Source organism: Pseudophryne corroboree, chromosome 4 (assembly GCF_028390025.1).
Source record: "Pseudophryne corroboree isolate aPseCor3 chromosome 4, aPseCor3.hap2, whole genome shotgun sequence".
NCBI lineage: Eukaryota > Metazoa > Chordata > Amphibia > Anura > Myobatrachidae > Pseudophryne > Pseudophryne corroboree.
Window position 1 is genome coordinate 680,475,061 of NC_086447.1, and position 25,600 is coordinate 680,500,660.

A 25,600-nucleotide genomic window follows, 5' to 3' on the forward strand; every position below is an offset into this window, starting at 1 on the left:
CCTGAAGCTCTCCTCTGTAATGTCCAACTGCCAGTGAGAGCTGTGAGCAGAGAGAGAGGGGGTACAGTCTCCCTGAAGCTCTCCTCTGGGATGTCCAGCTGCCAGTGAGAGCTGTGACCAGAGAGAGAGGGGGCACAGTCTTCCTGAAGCTCTCCTCTGTGATGTCCAGCTGCCAGTGAGAGCTGTGAGCGGAGAGAGGGAGCACAGTCTCCCTGAAGCTCTCCTTTGTGATGTCCAGCTGCCAGTGAGAGCTGTGAGCAGAGAGAGAGGGGACACAGTCTTCCTGAAGCTCTCCTCTGTGATGTCCAGCTGCCAGTGAGAGCTGTGAGCGGAGAGAGGGAGCACAGTCTCCCTGAAGCTCTCCTTTGTGATGTCCAGCTGCCAGTGAGAGCTGTGAGCAGAGAGAAAGAGGGCACAGTCTTCCTGAAGCTCTCCTCTGTGATGTCCAGCTGCCAGCCAGTAAGAGCTGTGAGAGGAGAGAGGGAGTACAGTCTTCCTGAAGCTCTCCTCTGTGATGTCCAGCTGCCAGTGAGAGCTGTGATTGGAGAGAGGGGGTACAGTCTCCCTGAAGCTCTCCTCTGTGATGTCCAGCTGCCAGTGAGAGCTGTGACCAGAGAGAGAGGGGGCACAGTCTTCTTGAAGCTCTCCTCTGTGATGTCCAGCTGCCAGTGAGAGCTGTGAGAGGAGAGAGGGAGCACAGTCTTCCTGAAGCTCTCCTCTGTGATGTCCAGCTGCCAGCGAGAGCTGTGAGCAGAGAGAGAGGGGGCACAGTCTCCCTGAAGCTCTCCTCTGTGATGTCCAGCTGCCAGTGAGATCTGTGAGTGGAGAGAAGGGGGCACAGTCTTCCTGAAGCTCTCCTCTGTGATATCCAGCTGCCAGTGAGAGCTGTGATTGGATAGAGGGGGTATAGTCTTCCTGAAGCTTTCCTCTGTGATGTCCAGCTGCCAGTGAGAGCTGTGAGCGGAGAGAGGGAGCACAGTCTCCCTGAAGCTCTCCTTTGTGATGTCCAACTGCCTGTGAGAGCTGTGAGCGGAGAGAGGGAGCACAGTCTCCCTGAAGCTCTCCTCTGTGATTTCCAACTGCCAGTGAGAGCTGTGAGCAGAGAGAGAGGGGGTACAGTCTCCCTGAAGCTCTCCTCTGTGATTTCCAACTGCCAGTGAGAGCTGTGAGCAGAGAGAGAGGGGGCACAGTCTTCCTGAAGCTCTCCTCTGTGATGTCCAGCTGCCAGTGAGAGCTGTGAGCGGAGTGAGGGAGCACAGTCTTCCTGAAGCTCTCCTCTGTGATGTCCAGCTGCCAGTGAGAGCTGTGAGCGGAGAGAGGGAGCACAGTCTCCCTGAAGCTCTCCTTTGTGATGTCCAGCTGCCAGTGAGAGCTGTGAGCAGAGAGAAAGAGGGCACAGTCTTCCTGAAGCTCTCCTCTGTGATGTCCAGCTGCCAGCCAGTAAGAGCTGTGAGAGGAGAGAGGGAGTACAGTCTTCCTGAAGCTCTCCTCTGTGATGTCCAGCTGCCAGTGAGAGCTGTGATTGGAGAGAGGGGGTACAGTCTCCCTGAAGCTCTCCTCTGTGATGTCCAGCTGCCAGTGAGAGCTGTGACCAGAGAGAGAGGGGGCACAGTCTTCTTGAAGCTCTCCTCTGTGATGTCCAGCTGCCAGTGAGAGCTGTGAGAGGAGAGAGGGAGCACAGTCTTCCTGAAGCTCTCCTCTGTGATGTCCAGCTGCCAGCGAGAGCTGTGAGCAGAGAGAGAGGGGGCACAGTCTCCCTGAAGCTCTCCTCTGTGATGTCCAGCTGCCAGTGAGATCTGTGAGTGGAGAGAAGGGGGCACAGTCTTCCTGAAGCTCTCCTCTGTGATATCCAGCTGCCAGTGAGAGCTGTGATTGGATAGAGGGGGTATAGTCTTCCTGAAGCTTTCCTCTGTGATGTCCAGCTGCCAGTGAGAGCTGTGAGCGGAGAGAGGGAGCACAGTCTCCCTGAAGCTCTCCTTTGTGATGTCCAACTGCCTGTGAGAGCTGTGAGCGGAGAGAGGGAGCACAGTCTCCCTGAAGCTCTCCTCTGTGATTTCCAACTGCCAGTGAGAGCTGTGAGCAGAGAGAGAGGGGGTACAGTCTCCCTGAAGCTCTCCTCTGTGATTTCCAACTGCCAGTGAGAGCTGTGAGCAGAGAGAGAGGGGGAACAGTCTTCCTGAAGCTCTCCTCTGTGATGTCCAGCTGCCAGTGAGAGCTGTGAGCGGAGAGAGGGAGCACAGTCTCCCTGAAGCTCTCCTTTGTGATGTCCAGCTGCCAGTGAGAGCTGTGAGCAGAGAGAGAGGGGGTACAGTCTTCCTGAAGCTTTCCTCTGTGATGTCCAGCTGTCATTGAGAACTGTGAGTAGAGAGAGGGGCCACAGTCTCCCTGAAGCTCTCCTCTGTGATGGCCAGCTGCCAGTGAGAGCTGTGAGCAGAGAGAGAGGGGGCACAGTCTTCCTGAAGCTTTCCTCTGTGATGTACAGCTGTCATTGAGAGCTGTGAGCAGAGAGAGGGGCCACAGTCTCCCTGAAGCTCTCCTTTGTGATGTCCAGCTGCCAGTGAGAGCTGTGAGCAGAGAGAGAGGGGGCACAGTCTTCCTGAAGCTTTCCTCTGTGATGTCCAGCTGTCATTGAGAGCTGTGAGCAGAGAGAGAGAGGGGCCACAGTCTCCCTGAAGCTCTCCTCTGTGATGTCCAGCTGCCAGTGAGAGCTGTGAGGGGAGAGAGGGGCCACAGTCTCCCTGAAGCTCTATCCTCTGTGCAGCTGTCAGACACATGACTAATGGCTTTATATAAAAGATGCCTCACCCACAAAGGCCTGACCATGTGGAAAGGCTGCTGTTATAATTCTAAATGTTATTGTATTAATGTGAAATAAATTGTGCAAGAAAAAAAAGGAGCTTTGTGTGCATCTGAATTGTTGCAATTACTGTAAGTGAATGTCACTTACAGTGCAGTCAGGTATTTTGAGGGATTAACAAATGTAATTATGCTTCAATGATGTTCTAGTTCCTAGTGACAGTGGCTTAGCAAAGCATTTTGGTTACCTGAATGAAAGAAAACACTAGTCTTTCCACCATTGAAGGGGTGTGGGTAACCTCTGAAGGGTCATGCTTACTCTACCTAGATGGTCTTGACTTGTAAAGTGCTAGACTACATCCTACTTCATCTTCTAGCCTTGTCCATTCTTCTCATTGTGGTTTCTTATTGATGTTTGAGCACTCAGTGTCAGTCTCAGTGGAGGCCAGCTGGGTGGGAGGTGCAGTGGGACAGGCTGCAGCCCAGTGGCAGAACTTGTGAGTGGTGGGCCCAAGTTCAAAAATATAATCCCCCCCTACTCCCCAACCATGCCACACGACAGTGGGTGACAGCGAGAGGCAGAGGGTGACAGCTTAAGGCAGGGGGAAGCAGAGGGTGACAACAGAAGGCAAGGGGAGGCAGAGGATGACAGTGGAATGCAGAGGGAGGCAGAGGGTGACAGGGAGAGGCAGTGGGTGACAGGGATGACTGTGACAGGGGTACAAGCACAATTTGCTGCATGGTGTGTAGAGAACAGGGGGCATGTACCTTGGTGGGGGCAAGAACACAGTGGCCTCTGCTCTGTCCCTTTAATAAAGGAGGGGGCCCGTGTGCAGTCTCTGATGAAGTAGACTCTGGCCTTGTATGTTCATGGGGACATCTCTATTGCGCATGCATGAATCACCGGAAAATAGCCGTCACGGACATTTTCCGAGTAATATTTGCCGCTCTGCAACCAGTGCCAGGCCGACGGAGAGGTGAGTATAATTAAATGGGTGCAGGGTGTGCAGCGTGTCGCCCCTTCTGGACCCAGTGGCCCATGTGCACCGCATACCTTGCATCCATCATAGATATGCCGGTGGCATCCATCCCTTATGCTTTCCTCAGTTTGGTACTCAATAGCCAGTCTCTGGCAGTGCCAGTTACACCGGTTGTGAGCTGCCTTTAATTCAGAGATAGCAGTGAATCAGAGAAAAAGTACAGCTGCCGGTTAATTAGAGGCAGTATGTGGCTGTGATCATCAGCGCTGATAGGTGGCAGGACTCCTCTATCGTCTTGCACACTCAAGGTCAGCCCTGCCTACCTAACGTAAGGGGCAAGTCCCTCAGGTAGTGGCGCCCAGCCTGCTCTCTGCACTGGGCCATTCATATGACATTTCTTAAAATTATCTGCGGTGGGGTGGGGGGGCCGTTTGCAGGTGACTCCTTGCTGGTCTGGACAGCAGAGGGCCCCTTACTCCTCAGGTGCCCCCGGTCCAATACGCCTTCTGCACCAATGGTTGTTACGCCTCTGTTGCAGCCACCCTCAAAGCCCTGCTATTATAAACATAATATACTGTATGGTAAATTTTAATCTTGATTATTAAAAAAAAAACCCTGAAGCAATTAATACTGTACCGAAGCCCTCAGCTCTGAGCCCTGGGCATGGGCACACGCCGAATTACCCTAGTTTCAGCTCTACCTTGTGAATCGGATGACTATATTCTTTTTTTCTCATACGTCCTAGAGGATGCTGGGGTCACATCAAGAACCATGGGATATAGACGGGATCCGCAGGAGACATGGGCACTTTAAGACTTTCAAAGGGTGTGAACTGGCTCCTCCCTCTATGCCCCTCCTCCAGACTCCAGTTTAGAATCTGTGCCCAGTGAGACTGGATGCACTCTGAGGAGCTCTACTGAGTTTCTCTGAAAAGGCATTATGTTAGGTTTTTTATTTTCAGGGAGACTGCTGGCAACAGTCTCCCTGCTTCATGGGACTTAAGGGAGAGAAGTCAGACCTACTTCTGTGAGTTTAAAGGCTCTGCTTCTTTGACTACAGGCCACCATTAGCTCCTGAGGGTCTGATCGCTAGGTACGCCTAGATGCTCGTTCCCAGAGCCCGCCGTCACCCCCCTTGCAGAGCCAGAAGTCAGAAGACAGGTGAGTAAAAGAAGAAAAGAAGACTTCAGTCACGACTTCTGCGCGTCATGCTCCCACACACAGCGGCACTACAGGGTGCAGTGCGTGGGGGGGCGCCCTGGGCAGCATATATGACCTCTATAAGTAACTGGCAAGAGCGGACATAGTGCCAGGACACTGTCCGGACCCCCGCCAGTATAAAAATGTATTTGAAAAGAACGGGCCTGAAACGCGCCATTACTCTGCTGCATAAGTATCAGGGTGAAAAACAGGGGGGGGCACAGTTATTTTGGTGCATTATATGTTAATTATAAAAGCACTGCAGGTCTGGGGCATTTTCTGTGGTGCTTCAGACCGCGATTGAGCGCTGGGGTGTGAGCTGGCAATAACTCCCTCTGTGACAGGCTTTACTGTGGGTCTGTCCCCTATAGGCCAAGTGTGTCTGGGTGTGTTGGGTGCACGTGTGTCGGCATGTCTGAGGCGGAGTGCTCTTCCCAGGAGGAGACTATGGGGGTAATTCCAAGTTGATCGCAGCAGGAATTTTTTTTAGCAGTTGGGCAAAACCATGTGCACTGCAGGGGAGGCAGATATAACATGTGCAGAGAGAGTTAGATTTGGGTGTGGGGTGTTCAATCTGCAATCTAATTTGCAGTGTAAAAATAAAGCAGCCAGTATTTACCCTGCACAGAAATAAAATAACCCACCCAAATCTAACTCTTTCTGCACATGTTATATCTGCCTCCCCTGCAGTGCACATGGTTTTGCCCAACTGCTAACTAAAATCCTGCTGCGATCAACTTGGAATTACCCCCTATGTTAGGGACACAAACGGCTGTGGGAGTGACCCTGTCGGCACCGCCGACACCTGATCGGATGAATGTTTTGAGTGCTTTGAATGCAAATGTGGCTCTGATAAATAAGAGATTGGATAAATCTGAGTCTCAGAACCAGGCATGGAAGAAATCCATAGAGAATGTGTTGTTACAAGTCCAGACCCCCTCGGGGTCACAAATACGTTCATTTGCCTAGCTGGCAGACACGGATACCGACACGGACACTGACTCCTGATACTAGGGTCTGTATGTATAAAGGAAAGAAACCTGAGGTAACGTTTCCTCCCTCTTATGAACTGAACACGTTTTGTGAAAAGGTTTGGGAAAATCCTGACAAAAAGTTTCAGATTCCCAAAAGGATTCCAGTGGCGTATCCGTTTCCCTCTGGGGATAGGGGAAAATGGGAGTCACCCCCCATTGTGGACAAAGCTCTATCACGGCTGTCCAAAAAGGTGGCTCTTCCGTCCCCTGACACGGCAGCCCTAAAGGATCCTGCAGATCGTAGGCAGGAAAATACATTGAAATCCATTTATGTCACCACGGGTACGCTACTCAGACCAGCCATTGCATCTGCGTGGGTGAGTAGTGCTATCGAAAAATGGGCAGATAACTTGTCATCTGAAATAGATACCCTGGATAGGGATAGTGTTCTTTTGACACTAGGTTATATCAGGGACGCTGCAGTCTACCTAAAGGAAGCTGCGAGGGATATTGGCCTCTTGGGATCAAGGGCCAATGCCATGGCAGTCTCAGCTAGGAGAGAATTGTGGATTCATCAATGGAATGCTGATGTTGACTCTAAGAAAGCTATGGAGTCTCTACCGTATAAAGGTGGTGTATTGTTTGGTGACGGCCTCGCTGACTTGGTATCTACGGCTACCGCGGGTAACTCATCATTTTTACCTTATGTGCCTGCACCACAAAAGAAAGCACACCACTATCAGATACAGTCCTTTCGGCCCAATAAATACAGAAAAGGCCGAGGGCCTTCTTCCTTGCTTCTAGAGGAAAGGGAAAAGGTAAACGATCACCGGCCGTGGCCGATTCTCAGGAGCAGAAGTCCTCCCCGGCTTCTGCCAAATCCACTGCATGACGCTGGGGCTTCTCTGCGGGAGTCCGCACCGGTGGGGGCACGTCTCAGACTCTTCAGTCAGTGCTGGGCTCGTTCAGCTCTGGACCCATGGGTTTTAGAAATAGTGTCCCAGGGGTACAAACTGGAGTTTCAAGACGTTCCCCCTCGGCGATTTTTCAAATCGGCCTTACCAGCTTCTATTCCGGACAGGGAGGTGGTATGTGCCGCAATACAAAAATTGTGTCACAATCAAGTCATTGTCAGGGTTCCTCCGTCGCAACAGGGAGAAGGCTTTTATTCGAGCCTGTTCATGGTCCCAATGCCAGACGGCTCAGTCAGACCAGTCCTGAACCTCAAATCCCTCAATTTCTACCTGAGAAAATTCAAATTCAAGATGGAATCTCTCCGGGCAGTGATCTCCAGTCTGGAGGAGGGGCATTTTATGGTGTCAGTAGACATAAAGGATGCCTACTTACATGTTCCCATTTATCCTCCACATCAGGCTTACCTGAGGTTTGCAGTTCAGGATTGTCATTACCAGTTTCAGACGTTGCCGTTTGGTCTGTCCACGGTTCCGAGGGTTTTCACCAAAGTAATGGCCGAAATTATGGTTCTCCTGCGCAAACAAGGAGTCACAATTATCCCGTACTTGGACGATCTCCTGATAAAGGCGAGATCAAGGGACCAATTACTGCAGAACATTACGCTCTCCCTGACAATTCTGCAGCAACATGGTTGGCTCCTAAACTTGCCAAAATCACAGTTGGTTCTGACGAGACGGCTGTCGTTTTTGGTAATGATTATGGACACAGAATTACAAAGAGTTTTTCTTCCAGTGGAAAAAGCTCTGGAAATTCCGAACCCGGTCAATCAAATTCTGAAACCAGCAAGAGTATCAATCCAGATAATCCTGTCTTCCAAGACCAGAATCTCACTCCTGTGGTGGCTGCACAGCTCTCACCTCCTAGAGGGGCGCAGGTTCGGGATCCAGGACTGGATCCTAGTGACCACGGATGCGAGTCTCCGATGCTGGGGAGCAGTCACTCTAGGGGAAAGCTTCCAGGGAAGATGGTCAAGCCAGGAAATTTGTCTACACATAAACGTTCTGGAGTTAAGGGCCATTTACAACGGCCTTCTGCAAGCGGGACATCTTCTTCGCAATCGGGCCATCTTGATTCAGTCGGACAACATAACAGCAGTAGCGTACATAAACCGCCAGGGCGGAACAAAGAGCAGAATGGCAATGGCAGAGGCCACAAAGGTTCTGCGCTGGGCGGAAAGGCATACAAGCGCTCTGTCAGCGATCTTCATTCCAGGAGTGGACAACTGGGAAGCAGACTTCCTCAGCAGACACGATCTCCATCCAGGAGAGTGGGGTCTTTATCAAGAGGTTTTTGCAGAAGTGACAAGTCTTTGGGGAATTCCTGAAATAGACATGATGGCGTATCGCATCATCAAGAAACTTCAGAGATATTGTTCCAGGTCGAGAGACCCCCAAGCAATAGCAGTGGACGCCCTAGTGACACCGTGGGTGTTTCAGTCGGTGTATGTGTTTCCTCCGCTTCCACTTGTTCCAAAAGTGATAAAGATCATAAGACGAACAAAGGTTCAAGCGATCCTCATTGTTCCAGACTGGCTTAGGAGGGCTTGGTATCCAGATCTTCAGGAATTACTAATAGGAGATCTCTGGCCTCTTCCTCTGAGGGATGATCTGTTACAGCAGGGGCCGCGCGTGTTCCAAGACTTACCACGACTTTGACGGCTTGGCGGTTGAACGCCGGATCCTAGCCCGAAAGGGTATTCCCCACTCTTATTCAGGCCAGAAAAGGAGTAACGTCTAAACATTACCACCGTATTTGGAGAAAATACGTGTCTTGGTGTGAATCCAGGAAGGCTCCTACGGAAGAATTTCAGTTAGGACGTTTTCTCCATTTTCTACAAGCTGGTGTGGATGCGGGCCTAAAGTTGGGCTCAATTCAAGTACAAATTTCAGCCTTATCGGTTTTCTTCCAAAAACAATTGGCCTCCTTTCCAGAAGTTCAGACTTTCGTGAAAGGCGTGTTGCACATCCAACCCCCCTTTGTGCCCCCAGTGGCACCGTGCGATCTTAACGTGGTGTTGCGATTCCTTCAATCTCATTGGTTTGAACCTTTACAGAAGGTAGAGTAGAAATTCCTCACTTGGAAAGTGGTCATGCTGTTGGCCTTGGCGTCGGCAAGGCGGGTGTCTGAATTAGCGGCCTTGTCTCTCAAGAGCCCTTATTTGATCTTCCATGAAGATAGAGCAGAGTTGAGGACTCGTCAGCAATTTCTGCTGAAAGTAGTTTTTTCGTTCCACTTGAACCAACCTATTGTGGTGCCAGTGGCTACTGACGCCTTGCTGGAATCGAAGTTTCTCGATGTAGTCAGAGCTTTGAAAATTTATGTCGCCAGAACGGCTCAGTTTAGGAAAACGGAGGCTCTGTTTGTCCTGTATGCTCACAACAAGATTGGGGCTCCTGCTTCCAAGCAGACTATTGCGCGCTGGATCTGTCATACGATTCAGCTTGCTCATTCTACGGCTGGATTGCTATTAATGAAATCGGTGAAGGCCCATTCTACCAGAAAGGTGGGCTCGTCCTGGGCGGCTGCCCGGGGGGTCTCGGCATTACAACTTTGCCGAGCGGCTACTTGGTCGGGTTCAAACACCTTTGCAAAGTTCTACAAGTTTGATACCCTGGCTGATGAGGACCTTATGTTTGGTCAATCGGTGCTGCAGAGTCATCCGCACTCTCCCGCCCGTTCTAGAGCTTTGGTATAACCCCATGGTTCTTGATGTGACCCCAGCATCCTCTATGGACTAAGAGAAAAGGATTTACCGGTAGGTATTAAAATCATATTTTTTTCTTGTAAATGTATTTATTGTGGTTTTCAAGCATAGAAAAATAGGATTTTAATACCTACCTGTAAATCCTTTTCTCTTAGTCCGTAGAGGATGCTGGGGACAATTCAAGAACCATGGGGTATAGACGGGATCCGCAATAGACATGGGCACTTTAAGACTTTCAAATGGTGTGACCTGGCTCCTCCCTCTATGCCCCTCCTCCAGACTCCAGTTTAAGGAACTGTGCCCAGGGAGATGGACATTTCGAGGAAAGGATTTATCGTTAAACCACAGTGAGCAATCTTACCAGCTCACACTGCAAGCATGCCGCAGAACGTGGCATTCAATAGAACACAAGCCAATGGCATGACGAATTTGCAGCAATACGCTGACAAAAAACCATAACACAACCTGTGTGTAACCACAACCAATAACTGCAGACAGAGTCCGCACTGAGACAGGCGCCCAGCATCCTCTACGGACTAAGAGAAAAGGATTTACCGGTAGGTATTAAAATCCTATTTTCTCATACGTCCTAGAGGATGCTGGGGACACTTCAAGAACCATGGGGTTTATACCAATGCTCCAGAACGGCCGGGAGAGTGTGGATGACTCTGCAGCACCGAATGACCAAACGTGAGGTCAACCTCGGCCAAGGTATTAAAACTGTAAAACTTAGCCAAATTGTTTGTTAACTAGCTGCTCTGCAAAGTTGCAATGCCGAGACTCCCCGATCAACTGCCCCGGACGAGCCCACCTTTCTAGTAGAATGGGCATTCACCAATTTCGGTAACGGCAATCCAGCCGTGGAAGGAGAATGCTGAATCGCACCATAGATCCAGCGCGCAATGGTCTGCTTGGAAGCAAGACACCCAATCTTGTTGGGAGTACACCAGACAAAACAGAGCCTCTGTTTTCCCAATCTGAGCCTTTCAGGCGACATAACCTTCAAAGCTCTAACCACATTCAGAGACTGTGACTCAGCGCAGGCGTCAGTAGCCACAGTCACCACAATAGGTTGGTCACTGTAGAAAGAAGAAACCACCTGTGGGTGAAAACGCTGACGTCCTCAAGTCAGCTCTATCTTCATAGAAGATCAAATAAGGGCTCGAATGGGACAAGGATCCTAACTCAGACACCGACCTTGCAGATGCCAAGGCCAACCAAAGGTCTAAACCAACGTGATTAAAGGTACTGCCACACCACATTAAAAACCCATGGTGCCACTGGAGGTACAATGGAGGTTGGATGCGCAACAAGCCTTTCACGAAAGCCTGAACTTCCGAAAGAGAAGCCAATTTTTATTTTTTAGAAAGAAAATTGCCAATGCTGAAATCTGGAACCTGATGGGATCCAATTTCAGGCTGCCTTACTCCTGCCTGTAGGAAATGGAGAAACGCCCTAATCGAAATTCTTCCATTGGAGCCTTCTTGGATTCACACCAAGACACATATTTTCTCAAAAAAAACTGTGGTAATGTTCAGACGTTACTCCATTCCTGGCCTGAAAAAGAGTGGGGATGACATCCTAGGGAATACCCTTTCGGGCTAGGATCTGTCGCTCAACCGCCATGCCGTCAAACGTAACCGCGGTAAGCCTAGGTACACTCACGATACCTACCGTAGCAGGTCCTCGCGAAGAAGAAGAAGAAACCCAGGATCTTTTCATGAGCAACTCCTGAAGATCTGGGCACCAACTCTCCTTGGTCAGTCTGGGCCAAAGAAATTTGTCCGAATCATTGTTCTTCTTACGATCTCGAGAACTTTTGGGATCAGTGGAAGTGTAGAGAACACATACACCGACCGGAATAGCCACTGGGACACCAGTGCATCAACTGCTATTGTCCGTGCGTCTCTTGACCTGGAACAATATGTTTGGAGCTTCTCGCCGAGACAAGATGTCATCATGTCTACTTGAGGAACTCCCCAAAGACTTGTCACCTCTGCGAAGACTTCTTGGTGGAGGGCCCCCTCTCCCGGATGGAGATCGTGTCTGCTAAAGCAGTCTGCTTCCCAGTTGTCTACTCCCGGAATGAAAATGAAAATAGCCGACAGAGACCTTATAAGTTTTTCTGCCCAGAGGAATATCTTCGTCACCTCTGCCATTTTCGCTCTGCTTTTCGTTCCGTCCAACTGGAATCACATGGGATGATCTTGAAGAAGATGTACCGCTCGTTGAAGGCCGTTGTAGATGGCTCTCAATTCCATCTTATTCATGAGAAAGCAGGCTTCCTGACTTTAGACTTTTCCTTGGAAGCTTTTCCCTAGAGTGACAGCTTCCCAGCCTTGGAGACTCGCATCCGTGGTCACCAGGACACAGTCCTGAACCCCGAGCCTGCGTACCTCTAGTAGGTGCGAGCTGTGTAGCCACAACAGGAGTGAAACCCTGGCATTCGACGACAGGACTATCAATTGGTGCATGTGTAGGTGGGAATCCCAACAGGACCCCCCGAAACACCCTGGCTTGGAACCTGCCAACTGTATGGCCTCGTAGGCCGCCACCAAATTTGCCCTGATGGATCTACACTCTTGATGGTTGCAAAACTAGTTTTACCATTTTCTGTATTTCCAGAGCCTTTTCCATCGGAAGAAACTCTCTGAACCTCCCTGTCCAGAACCATCCCGAAAGAAAAAATAATCTTTCCTGTATGCAACCGTGTTAATGGAGTATGAACAGGTAGAGCGCGATGTTTTGCACCAACCGCTCCCTGGATGTCGGCTGTAACAGGTGACCTTCTAGATAAGGAGTTATATTGACTCCTTCTTGAATCAGGAGTATCCTCATCTCCGCCGTCACCTTGGTGAAAACCCTCGGCGCTGTGGAGAGACCGAAAAGGTAACTTTTGGAATCAGTAATGGCAATCCTGACCCCTGAATCTCAGATAAGCCTGGTGAGGAGGATAAATGGGAACCTGCAGGTAAGCATCCTTTACATCTACTGACACCCTGTAATCTCCCTCCTCCAGACTGGAAATCACTGCTCCCAGTGATTCCAACTTGAATCTGAACCGGTTTAAGTAGAGCTTCCAAAAAACAAATTCTTTTTTTGGGGGGGGGTTTAGGATAGGTCCGACAGAGGCGTCTGGTTTTTGGAACTACAAGAGGCTTGAATAAAACCCCTCCCTTTGTTGTGACACAGGCACCAGGACTATGCCCTAGTCCTGACATAATTTTTGAATTACCGTTATCACTGCTTTTCTTTCTGTAAGAAAAGCTGGCAAAATCGATTTAAAAAATCGGCATGGGGAACGCTTGAACTTCAGTTTGAACCCTTGGGACACTATTTGTAAAACCCAGGAATCCACACCAGATTGACTCAAACCTTGGCTGAACAGTTTAAAAAAAAACGTGCCTCCACCCGAGCAACCTCCCGCGAGGGAGCCCCAGCTGTAGACATGGCAGAAGTAGGGGTAGACTTCTGTTCTTGGGAACCTGAAGCTGTTGTGGATATCTTTCCGTCTCTTCCCCTGCCTGCCAAGATGGGGAGACCTCTCGCTGTACTTACTGGGCCGAAAGGACTGTATATGAGGGTGATCTTTTTTGCCGGTGCAGGTGCAGAGGGCAAAAAATGTCGACTTACCTAGCCTCCATATATCTCTCGGAATCTGCATCCGCGTTCCACTGGCGAAATCACAACGCCCGCCTAGCCGATACCGCCATGGTAGCAGCTTGTGAACTCAAGAATCCAATATCTTACGTTGCCCCCAGCATGTATGCGGCAACTTGTTAGATATTCCCTACCTTAAGGAGTATCTTATCTCAATCAACCGTGTCAATATCTGATGACACGCTTTCTGACCACTTTCCCATAGCGCGTCTCACCCACGCGCAAGCAATAGTGGCCTGAGCAGCGTAGCATTTGCAACATAAAATTTTAACTTAGATTTCACCTTTCGATCTGTCGGCTCTTTTAGTGAAGTCGTGCCAGGTGGAGGGAGAATTACCTTCTTTGTCAACCTGGACAGTGTACTGTCTAACCTAGGGGGTGAGTGCCGGGAAAGAATACATTAAGCTCGTGGAGGGAGTCTTATTTGAGCTATTTTCCTGGAGCCCCTATCGGCGACACAGGACTCAGAGGCCGTGTCGGCAGTAATAGTCATAACATTTGTAAATGGACTTTACGGGACCCAGGGAGGGTCGCCTGCAGAAGGGAGGACAGAATGCCGACAACATATCTTCTACATATTCAGCATGAAGCATTAGATACAGCCTTATCTAATCTCTCATTGATAGAACGCATACTACTACGTATATCATTCACCATGCAGGCTCTTGGTTTGCCGGTAGCGCCACCACCTTACGACTCTGCGTCCCCAAACAGTTTCCTCCTTGAAGGAACTCCCTTCCTCAGATATGTCACCCACGTGTATCATCCACACCTCAGACACACCGGGACTAATAGAGGACAGGCCTCTGTCAGAGGGACACAAAATTGATCAGCCAGCTCACACCCCAATGCAACACACAATCTGTGAAATATCATAAAACTGAACTGCAGCGCTTTAATAACATAACATGACACAATATAAGCATCATATACATCGCCCCCCCCCCTTTTTTTTTGCACCCTGATACTAGTCAGTAGTGAAGAGAAGACCAGCGTTTCTCCTGAGGAGAAGTATGGCGCTGAGTAGTGTGCTAGTTTAGTGAGGAAGAAGCCCCGCCCCCACAATGGTGCGCTTCTCCCGCTCTGAAGTAAATAATTAATTAAAAAATTAATTTCACCTGCGGGGGTAGGACAGTGTGCTTGTATGCCCCTTTTGCCAAACCAAGTGTTTTTACAGCCCATGGCGCCTCCACCCCCTCCCTGCCCTGCTGTGGGTTGTGAGGAGGAAGGTCCGCCCCAATGGCGCGCTTCATCCCGCTTTTTGTCACTGATATTTACACTGGCGGGGGTCCGGACAGTGCCCAGGCACTCAGTTCATTGTTGCCAGTTAAAATAGACGAGGTATATATGCTGTCCAGGGTGCCCCCCCGCGCGCCCTGCACCCTGTAGTGCCGCTGTGTGTGGGAGCATGGCGCGCAGCGCGGCCGCTGTGCGGTACCTCAAAGCCGTCACTGAAGTCTTCTTTTCTTCTTCTACTCACCTGTCTTCTGACTTCTGGTTCTGGAAGGGGGGTGACGGCGGGCTCTGGGAACGAGCATCTAGGCGTACCTAGCGTTCAGACCCTTAGGAGCTAATGGTGTCCTGTAGCCAAAGAAGCAGAGCCTTAAAACTCACAGAAGTAGGTCTGACTTCTCTCCCCTAAGTCCCACGATGCAGGGAGACTGTTGCCAGCAGTTCTCCCTGAAAATAAAAAAACCTAACATAAGTCTTTTCAGAGAAACTCAGTAGAACTCCTCAGAGTGCATCCAGTCTCACTGGGCACAGATCTAAAACTGGAGTCTGGAGGAGGGGCATAGAGGGAGGAGCCAGGTTACACCATTTGAAAGTCTTAAAGTGCCCATGTCTCCTGCGGATCCCGTCTTTACCCCATGGTTCTTGAATTGTCCCCAGCATCCTCTAGGACGTATGAGAAATACAGATAGCAATCTGAAATATCAAGTACATTTGGAAAAGGAACATTTGTATAACACCATATCATATAGATGGAAGATATATTACGGTCATACTGCCTGCAGCACTATAGAATGAACAACAACTGTTCGCAAATGTATTAATATCACAGATAGTATACATAGAAATGTATCTAAAAAATAGAAACACAAGAGAGAAAGAAAAAGGAAAAAAAAGAAAAGTAGAGAAAAAAGAGAAAAGAGATACGTAAGTAGACCTAGCCATCATCTCCAAAGTTGTCATATGAATACAGTGTTAATACGGAGTTACTTTCAGTACTTAGGCCCTCATTCCGAGTTGATCGCTCGCTAGCTGCTTTTAGCAGCAGTGCAAACGATACGCCGCCGCCCTCTGGGAGTGTATCTTAGCTTAGCAGAAGTGCGAACGAAAGGTTTGCAGAATTGCTACAAAAAAGATTGTGCAGTTTCAGAGTAGCTTGAGACTTACTTCTAGCTAGCGATCACTTCAGTCTGTTTAGTTCCTGTTTTGACGTCACAAACACGCCCTGAGTTCGGCCAGCCACTCCCCCGTTTCCCCAGCCATTCCTGCGTTTTTATCAGGCACGCCTGTGTTTTAACACACACACTCCGAAAATGGCCAGTTACCACCCAGAAACACCCACTTCCTGTCAATCACTCTGCGGCCAGCAGTGCGACTGAAAAGCGTCGCTAGTCCTTGTGTGAAACTGCATAGTTTTGTGTGAAAGTACGTTGCGCGTGCGCACTGCGCCTCATACGCATGCGCAGAAATGCCGCTTTTTCACCTAATCGCCGCGCTGCGACCGAAAGCAGCTAGCGAACAACTTGGAATGACCCCCTTAATTAGAATCACTTGACAAATGTAAATCTGTCTGTATAGATATTAATATCGGAAAAAGTCAAGAGATCCAGTAAGCTCAGTGTTAATTTAAGAGGCAAATATTGCCAGGATAGTCCAACTGTTTAACATACATATGATGGAATATCTAACATATCACGTAATTGAGTTTGTAGTGTTTCAGGCTGGGAAGATATAAAGGGACCCCATTTGTAAGAAAATTTCAGAATCTCCCTTTGCGGGTTAGATTTAGTATCATATCTGTCAAAATACATATATCTCCGTAGGAGTTCAACAACTTCCTGGATTGTTGGGACGTGTTTCACTATCCAGGACTTTAGGATCTCCTTTTTCGCTACTGTTACCAATAGTGTCATAAATGGTATAAATCGTTTATTGCTGTTCGTTAAGTTCCAAGAATCAAAATAAGCGAAGAGTAAGGGAATAGGATCTAGAGGAACACGTAGCGATAGTCTGCTATGGATGTAACTCAGAAGTTTATGCCAGAATTTCTTTGTGTCCACATGACCATAGTTTATGGAACAAAGTCGCAGAAGAGCAACCACATTTTGGACAACTTTCGGATTCTTCTTCCACAAAATATCTACGTTGTCCCTGTGAAACATACGCCATATGTATTGTTTTGATATGTATCTCCTGCAAAATAGAGGTGTGCACTGTGCATAACACTCTATTGTAATATTTAAATAAAATACTACCCAAAATTAAAGTTGGAATATCGTGTCTCCAGGCTTCACCAGTATGTGCTTCAATTTTTTGAGATATTGACTTTATAAGAACATTATAGAGCATTCTAGGTTTGTATTTAATATGCGAAAATGTATCTAATATATCTTGTAAAGGATCTTCTGGGGGATCGAAAATCAACACGGGGGTAACGATTAACATAGTGTTTCAGTTGCATAATCCAAAACAAACAATTGTTAGGTAGATCAAATTCAGTTTGTAAATCTGGAAAAGATTTAAATTTCCCTCCTGGGTCAAAAACCTGTGAGATGGATTTAAGGCCTTCATTAAAAAGCCTCTGACACACTGAACTTTCTATTCCCAGAATAAACAGAGGGTTACCCCAAATCGGAAGCCTCTGCAGTTTTAGAGGAGAACTGTCTAGTGCGCGATGTACCGAAACCCAGGAGTCATAGATATTTCTAAATAAGAGACTATTTAAGATGTGTTTGGGAATTTTTTGTCTCAGAGTCTGTAATAACGCTTGAATAAGGGTATACCAGGCTACATTCTATTTCAAAATCGGAATAAACATTGTTTTCCATTAACCAATCAAGAGCAAACCTAAGCAAAAGTGCTTTTGAATATTGAGTAAGGTCTGGGAGTCCTAAACCTCCATCTGCCTTTATTCCCCTCAGTTTCCATGAGGAAATACGTGGCTTCTTTGATCTCCAGATAAATTTATTGCAAAGCTTAGTGATATGTTTAATATCTTGTGTGGATAATTTGAGAGGAAGCATCTGCATTATATAAGTTAAGCGTGAAAAAAGGATAGATTTAATCACCTCCAGCCTCCCTAGGAGAGACAGTGGTAAAGCATGCCATCCTTTTATGGTGTTTTCCATTTTCTGTATCGCAGGGGTGAAGTTTAAGAAGTATAAGTTGTTCAGATCCTTTGGAATCTTTATTTCTAAATATTTGATATGAGAGGACATGAACTTAACCTCACTAAAAGTGTCAGTTTTAGGGAACAGAGGCGTTTCTCCCTTCAAAATAAGAATTTCAGATTTGTTAATGTTTATATTATATCCAGATATAGCCCCGAATTTTTAAATGATATCTATTACTATCGGGATAGAATATTCAGGGGAAGCATATCATCTGCGAACAGAGATACACGATTATCTCTACTGCCTAATAAAATTCCCTGATAGAAAGGAGATTGTCTTAAAGCTATCGCCAAAATAGCCAGAATAAACAATAACGGGGAGAGGGGGCATCCCTGTGTAGTCCCTCTTCTTATTAGGAAAGGATCTGAGAGAAATCCATTGCAAATTATTTGGGACGAAGGTTCAGTATATAAAGTTTTCAGAAACGAAAACAAATTTGCAGGAGAAAGAAAATTTCTGTAAAACCACGTATAAGTGTTCCCAATGCACCATGTTGAAGGCCTTTTCGGCATCAAGGGAAAGAATCGCCTTAGGCGTAGGAGACATGGTACACTGGGAATGCTAAATTGCTGCTAACACTCTGCGTATGTTAGTGACAGGGTTTCTGCCCTTTACAAAACCTGATTGATCCGCATGGATAAGTGTGGGAAGATCCTGCTTCAATCTTTCTGCTAGAACTTTCATTAGGATTTTGTAGTCTATATTTAGAAGGGAAATTGGCCTGCATAAGCCAGGGTCTGAAGGATTTCTACCAGGTTTGAGCAGCACCTGGAGCGTGGCCGAGTTAAAATATCTGGGAATATCACCGGAGAGTAAGGTGGAGTTATAAACGGACACTAAGATGGGCATAAGTTTCGGGGCAAGAAACTTATAAAATTCAGGGGTAAATCTGTCTGGGCTCAGAGCTTTTCCCAATTTAAGTTGAGAGATAACAGTAGATACTTCTGTCTCCATAACCTTGCCTACTAGGGCTTCCCCAGAGAGTCTGTTAGTTGCGGGATCGGTAAGGATTCCCAAAAATCAGGTGAGTTTGAGGATATTGAACTCGGGGCAGAATATAAAGTGCCATAAAAATCCCTCAAAACATCTGCAATCTCACTATTTGAAGTTATGAGAGTCCCATCACCCTTTTGTAGAGGGTAAATCGTAGCGGGAGCACGATGGCCATTTAATAAATTAGTGAGCAGTTTGCTTGATTTATTTGCAAATTTATGAGTCTTAAAATTTTTAGTAAAGGAATGAGGATTCCAGTTTAAGAAAGATACCCTCAAATTGTGACTTGGCCAGTAAATATGCTGATCGAGTAGAGGGAGTGGGATTCAATTTAAATGATTGAAAAGATGATGTAAGGGAACCTTGAGCCTCAGTATATTTCAATGTAAGATTCCTTTTATATGCAGTGGTATGAGAAATAATCTCTCCCCTAAGTGTAGCCTTCGCGGCATTCCAGAACAGAACAGGTTCAGTGGTACGTGTTTCAGCATTGTGTCTAGTGAAATTATCCCAAGCCTGAACAACTACCTCTTGTAAAGCTTTAGAACTTGCCAAGGAGGAAGGACATCTCCATTTGCCAAATTTTCCCACCTCAGATGATAAGGGCAATTCTACCCACACAACTGCATGGTCAGATATCGTTATGGGTGCCATGTCTGCTGTGGACACCTTAGGTAACAAGAATTTTGACACTAAAATATAATCAATTCGAGACATTGTGCCCCTTGTGGCCGACAGACAGGAAAATTCCTTGTCCAAGGGGTGTAAAACTCGCCATGCATCTGAGAGATGAAGTTTATTGGCCAATTCTGGTACTCCAAATTTCGGGATAACTGTTTTGAGTTTAGAACCAACCTGTGTATCCAAACTGGCGAGGGACACAAGGTTCAAATCCCCACATAATAAAATAGGGAAATGTAAGAAAGTAGAGAGTAATGCAACAATTTTCAAGAAGAAAGATTTGACATATACATTGGGTGCATACACATTAAAGCAGATATATTTTGCCTTTTCATATAATAGTGAACATAGAACATAGCGGCCCAGTGGGTCTATAATAACGTCTGAGGTTTCTATCTGGAGTTGTGATCTGGCTATAACAACTACCCTTCTGGCTTTGGAAATGTACCTTCCAACCTAAGATATTTAGCTTAAGCACCTCATTTGGTATTAAATGCATTTCCTGTAAACACACTATATCAATACGGAGTTTACGTAAATACATTAACACACATTTGCGCTTTTTCGGGGAATTAAATCCCCTTACATTCCAACATCCTATTTTCAAAGACATAACTAATTATCAACCAAGGTGAGTAAGGTCTTAGTTAAGGCATTTGTATCTAAAGATTCCTTATCACAGAGGGCAAAAGATTCTAAGAGGAATAGATACTCCCTGGTACAAAATTTTTGGAGAATTGCTAGACAAATCAGAAAGAGAAAGAGACAGAAGAAAAAGGAAACATAGTAAAGGTAAGAAAGAAAGAGCAAGAAAAGAGAACAAAACATCATACATACAATGTAGTCTGGATACCTTCCAAACAATTTAAACAACATGTTGTTAAGCAGAAATCGTATCGAGGTTAGTGCTCCTATCCCCGGACAACCTAAATACACAAATCCCTGGGAATAAACGAGCTCTGCCGTCTCATAAAGTAATAACCGACCATAACATGGAGAACCAGAATTGTAATAAATGTACAAACAGGTATGAATAACTATATAAAGGTGTGAAGATAGGAAACCTCTCATGTACCCTGAAGTCTTATAAATGGTAAATGATAGCTGCGAGAGGTATCCGAGGAACAGTGGAGTGAGTTATTTGAAACCATTTAACTTGAAGTGATAGGGTAAGCGTTCTAAACAAATAGTCTTTTGCTTCACAAAGTAAGAGTCCCGAGTACAGATCCCTAGTAGGTGAAGGTGGAAACCAAGTCGAGAGAATATCACATATTAAGAAAGTCTAATAGGCCCTTTACACTGGACGATATTAGCGAAAGATATGAACGATCTCGTTCATTAATGAACGAGATACCATTCATATCTGTCAGTGTGGAGGCACCAGTGATGAACGATGCGCGGCCCCGCGCTCGTTCATCGCTGGTGCCCTGTCGCTTGTGCATGCAGGCCAATATGGACGATCTCGTTCATATTTGCCTGCACTGCTATGTAGCCTGGTGACGGGCTACACTCCCCTCGTCACTGCTCCCCTGCCGCCGGGTCGCCCGTCAGCCATATCCGCCGTCGGACAGCTGTAACAAAAGGCTGCGACAGGTCTCAGATTATGAACTGAATCAGAACAAACAAAATTTATTCACAATCAGACACTCTGGATAGAGAATCTGCTGATTGAGTCATTTCACTAAGATACGCCTCCGCGTAAGAAACAGACATGAAGTCTGTGAATGATGAGCCGTCATATATGCGTAGTCTCGCTGGATATAGAAGGGCGAACTTCCTGTTTTCCTGGATAAGCCGAGAGCACAACGGAGCAAACTCTCTCCTGGCCTTGGATAATTCAGCAGAATAGTCCTGGAATAACAGGATTTTATGGCCCTCCCATAGAATTTGACGATGTCTGTGCGAGGCAGACCAGAGAAATTCTTTGTGTAAATAGTTTAACGGCTTAAAAATGACTGCTCTTGGTTTAGCACCCTCCTGTGGTCGTATGGGACCCAGTCTGTGTGCGCATTCAATTATGAGATCAATGCGCCTGTCTTGAACTTGTAGAAGCTCAGGGAGAGATAATTTAATAAAATCAAATAGGGAGTGCCTCTTCACGGATTCAGGGAGGCCAGTTATCCTCAGATTCCCTCTCCGCGATCTATTTTCTAGGTCTAGGATTTTATTATGAAGGTGGAGCATCTCTTTGGCATTAGTAGAGACAGATTTTTTCAAATTAGCCATGTCAGCAAACGTCTCCCATAATCTCTGCTCCACTCCCTGCACTTTTTGTGTAAGATGTGCCAGTTGTTTATTAATATTGTGTTAGGCGCGGCGGTCTTGGGCCGTGCCCTGACTGAGCAGCGGTCACGGCCACCGCGCCTCTCTCCTTCCCTGTCCCCCGTACGGCGCCTAGCAACACCAGGATGCCGTGCGCACGATAGCCGCCAGGTCCCTGGCAGCGCAGGACGCCATGCGTGCAGGGCTGCCGGGTGCATAGCAACGGGGACGCCACAGGTGGACCGCGTTCCCCGTTGCTAAGAATAGTTAATTAGGTTGCTCGTGCAGCAGAGCAGCTGCACGGCAACTAGTAATTAGGGTCTGGGGGCTGGTCCTGCTGGCCCTCCTGTTATTGGCCAGCAGGGCCTTTTTATGTGAGCCAGCACACTGCAGCCCCGCCGGTGATAGCTTCTTGTATGCTGTTCCTGCCTTGCAGAACTCTGTTCCTGTCAGCCGTGTTTGGTGGATCTTGCTCCCTGCCCTTTGGTACTTTGGAGGTCCGAAGTCGGTCCTGGGAATCCTTCTAAGTCCTTGCGAACCTGTTTGTCATCTGGGGTTCTCGCCCGGTTTCGTGAGTAGCGGCTTCTGCCGCATGTTGCGGCCTATGCCGCTTAGTGTTTACTTTACTGTGAAATTGGTGCATTTGCGGAGGTTTCTGCTTTCTCTGTCCTCCCCGGAACTTGGCGGTGCTGTGTAGGGGAGTGGACAGTGGTTTCTTTGTAGTTCTTTTCCTTTGGCGGCGTGCCGCACATACGTTTAGTTTTTAGGTAGTTTATAGCCCCTAGCGTGGTTGTTTCAGTTAGAGGTCCCCTTGTTATTACCCTGTCTCAGTTCACGCCTTGTCTCTCTTTAAGACCTGAAGGGGCATCGGAGTTGGGCAGACCTAATCCGCCCTTCAAACGCGGCTGCCATGGGCCCAAGAAACCATCAGGCGTGAATTGATAACACGGGTAAGACAACGGAGGTAGGGTGCTAGGGGCTATTTCCTTCCCATCTCCCAATCCCAGCCATGTCTTGGTGCTCAGGACTCACTACAAAAGATCTCCCCTGTCCTGAGCATCAGGATCGTAACATATTGACTGTTTGCTCCTGAAGTAAGGGGCCAATGGCTGCCCTGATAGCACCCACCATGTCTCGGTAAGTGACTGTGTCATCAGGTAGGGATAGTACCTTATTAGAGCAATCCGGTGAGCCTAGCAGGGTGTCACCGTCAGAAGTCTCCGCCGCGTCAGCATTTCTCTCAGTGTCAGTGAGGTACAGGGAGGCACGATCAGGCAGCCGGAGCTCAGGTGTGGCGTCCGGCGCCATCTTTAATTTAATTGAGCCTTGAAATAGCTGTGGTAAGTGTCCGGGGCTGCGGAGCTCCACAAGCTGCGTCCTCACATCCGGCAGCCGGAATCAGAAGTCGGATGACTATATTCTTATTGATGTCGGTTCAACCCACATAAGGGCTCACTATCTTCGATGTGTGTATGCAGCAGGCACACGTACTGTAATTGGTGTGTTTGTACAGAAATTGCTTGGAGATTCTGCAATGGATATGTGTTATCTAGATGTGAATATATTAGAAAATAATTCAAATTATGATTTTATTTCCAGATTCTTGATTGGCACGTACAACTTGATAAGTCCCTCCCTGCTCCCTTGGGAACCATTGGATCCTGGTTATATAGAGCTGAGACTGCACTCAGGGAAGACATTATTATCCAGCAATCTCATGAAGAAACAGCAAATATCATACACAGAAAACTAGAGCAACACAAGGTAGGCATGTGGCATATCCTAGGATGTCCAATTGTTTTTATCTGATTAAGTAAATATGTAGGAATAGTGCATTTGTGTTCTGCACATTGCTATCAGATGCCCATTGTTATCTGATTCCACACTGGAAATCCACAGTTGCCAAGTATCCTTAGTATCAGTTTTGCAGATCTGCTCAGAAATATTCATGTTTCATTAACAATGTGAACCAACTGTTCAGTGCAGTTTCCTTTATTTTGAATATTAAATGTTGTCGCCATCTGTTTTTCGGAGCTTCTTATTTTAATAATTACAGTAGTTATGCGTGTCATTTAAAATAAGATAAAAATACAAATTACCCAAGTTTAGTTAATTTGTCATTGGTATTTTAGTGTAACGAGGCCTACTTACGGTGACCAGACGTGTAATGTAGTGGTGCAGAAACTGGGAATCCATTTAGTACCATGGGGTATAGATGGGTCCACCAGGAGCCATGGCCACTTTAAGAAATAGATAGTATGTGCTGCCTCCTCCTTCTATGCCCCTCCTACTAGACTCAGTTTAGAAAATGTGCCAGGAGGAGCCGGTCATGTCTCTGGAAGCTCCTGAAGAGTTTTCTGCATTTATTTTCTGAGTTTGTTGTTTTCAGGCAGGACTGGATAGCACCAGCCTGCCTGCTTCGTGGGATTTAGGGTGGTGAACGGCACAACCTCTCTCAGGGTTAATGGTCCCGTTCCCCGCTGACAGGACACTAGCTCCTGAGGGAACTATTCGCAAGCCCCACCACGGCGAGCGCACATTCCCGCAGCACGCCGCCACCCCTAACAGAGCCAGAAGAAAGAAGAGTGGTGAGCACTGAGCCAGCGTCCCGGTTAGCAGGTCGCTGGCCATTATGGCGGCATGAGGGTTTGAGATGCACGGCTTCTAAATGGGGCGGACTGCATCTCGCGCTGTGTAAGGACACAGAGGCTGAACATTGGACAGAGTACCCAGACTGGCAACATAGCCATAAAAGGAGTCTGTCTCCATTTTATGTACATAGATACATACAGCCAGTATAAAAAAGAGCGGGAAGATCACGCACCATTGAAGGGCGGGGCTTCACTATGAGCGGATCCAGCAGCTCACCAGCGCCATGTTCCCTCTGCAGCTGACAGAGACACTGACTGACAGGGAAGCGCAGCTCCTCCGTAGAGACTCCAGATTTTCTCAGCTTTTCCAGGGAGTCATAGCCAGGGGGAGCAATTATTAGTGTACTAAGGCCCTCATTCCGAGTTGTTCGCTCGCCTGCGTGCAAACGCTAAGCCGCTTAGCAGAAGTGCGAACGAAAGGATCGCACTGCGGCTACAAAATAATTTTGTGCAGCTTCAGAGTAGCTCCAGACCTACTCCTAGCTTGCGATCACTGCAGACTATTTAGTTCCTGTTTTGACGTCACTAACACACCCTGCGTTCGGCCAGCCACGCCTACGTTTCACCAGTCACGCCTGCGTTTTTATCTGGCACGCCTGCGTTTTTTCACTCATTCCCTGAAAACGGTCAGTTGACACCCAGAAACACCCACTTCCTGTCAATCACTCTGCGGTCAGCAGTGCGACTGAAAAGTGTCGCTAGACCTTGTGTGAAATTACATTGTTCGTTGTAATAGTACGAACTGACGTTTTTTTGCCTAATCGCTGCGCTGCGAACGAAAGCAGCTAGCGATCAACTCGGGATGAGGGCCTAAGTCCACAATCTGGGTACTTAGTCTGCGACCCGACTAAGATTGGCATTAGCGTTAAGGGCACCGTGTCCTGGTTCCATACTCCCTCTGTGTCTCCCTGGAAGGGCTCTTTCTAGGTTAATTGTGCATTTAACCTTTCGTGTGTGTGTGTGTGTGTGTGTGTGTGTGTGTGTGTGTGTGTGTGTGTGTGCTGTCTCTATTACAGTATGTCAGGCAAAGAGTGTGTTTCATGTAAGGTACAGTGTTCCTCTTCCCCAGGGGGTTCACTAGAGTGTATTCAATGTAGTATCCCTTCCCAGGCTAGTGGGGCAGAACCAGCATGGCAGACTCCATTAGGGGAATGATTTCCACAATCTCTACTAAGTTATCTCGAAATGAGAAAGAGACGCAGTACTTAAGACAAAGTACCCAAACCAGCGTCTCAGTCCCCTGCCATTTGTCTGCAAAAACGCACTTTGGCCCATATCCTGCAGTCTGACTCGGATGATGAGGGGTCAGAAGTGGAGGAGGG

The 25,600-nt window shown here is 47.5% G+C and overlaps 1 protein-coding gene across 14 annotated transcripts in view; it reads left to right on the top strand.

Annotated features, from left to right (window-relative positions):
* The window catches only part of SYNE1 (spectrin repeat containing nuclear envelope protein 1), a 965,679-nt gene that overhangs the window by 323,163 nt on the left and 616,916 nt on the right, over positions 1-25,600 (top strand). For all 14 annotated transcript variants that reach the window (XM_063917854.1, XM_063917860.1, XM_063917859.1 and 11 more), the window contains one exon: positions 23,227-23,391. In XM_063917854.1, the coding sequence (XP_063773924.1) occupies positions 23,227-23,391 (165 nt within the window). The remainder of the gene's footprint in view (positions 1-23,226; positions 23,392-25,600) is intronic.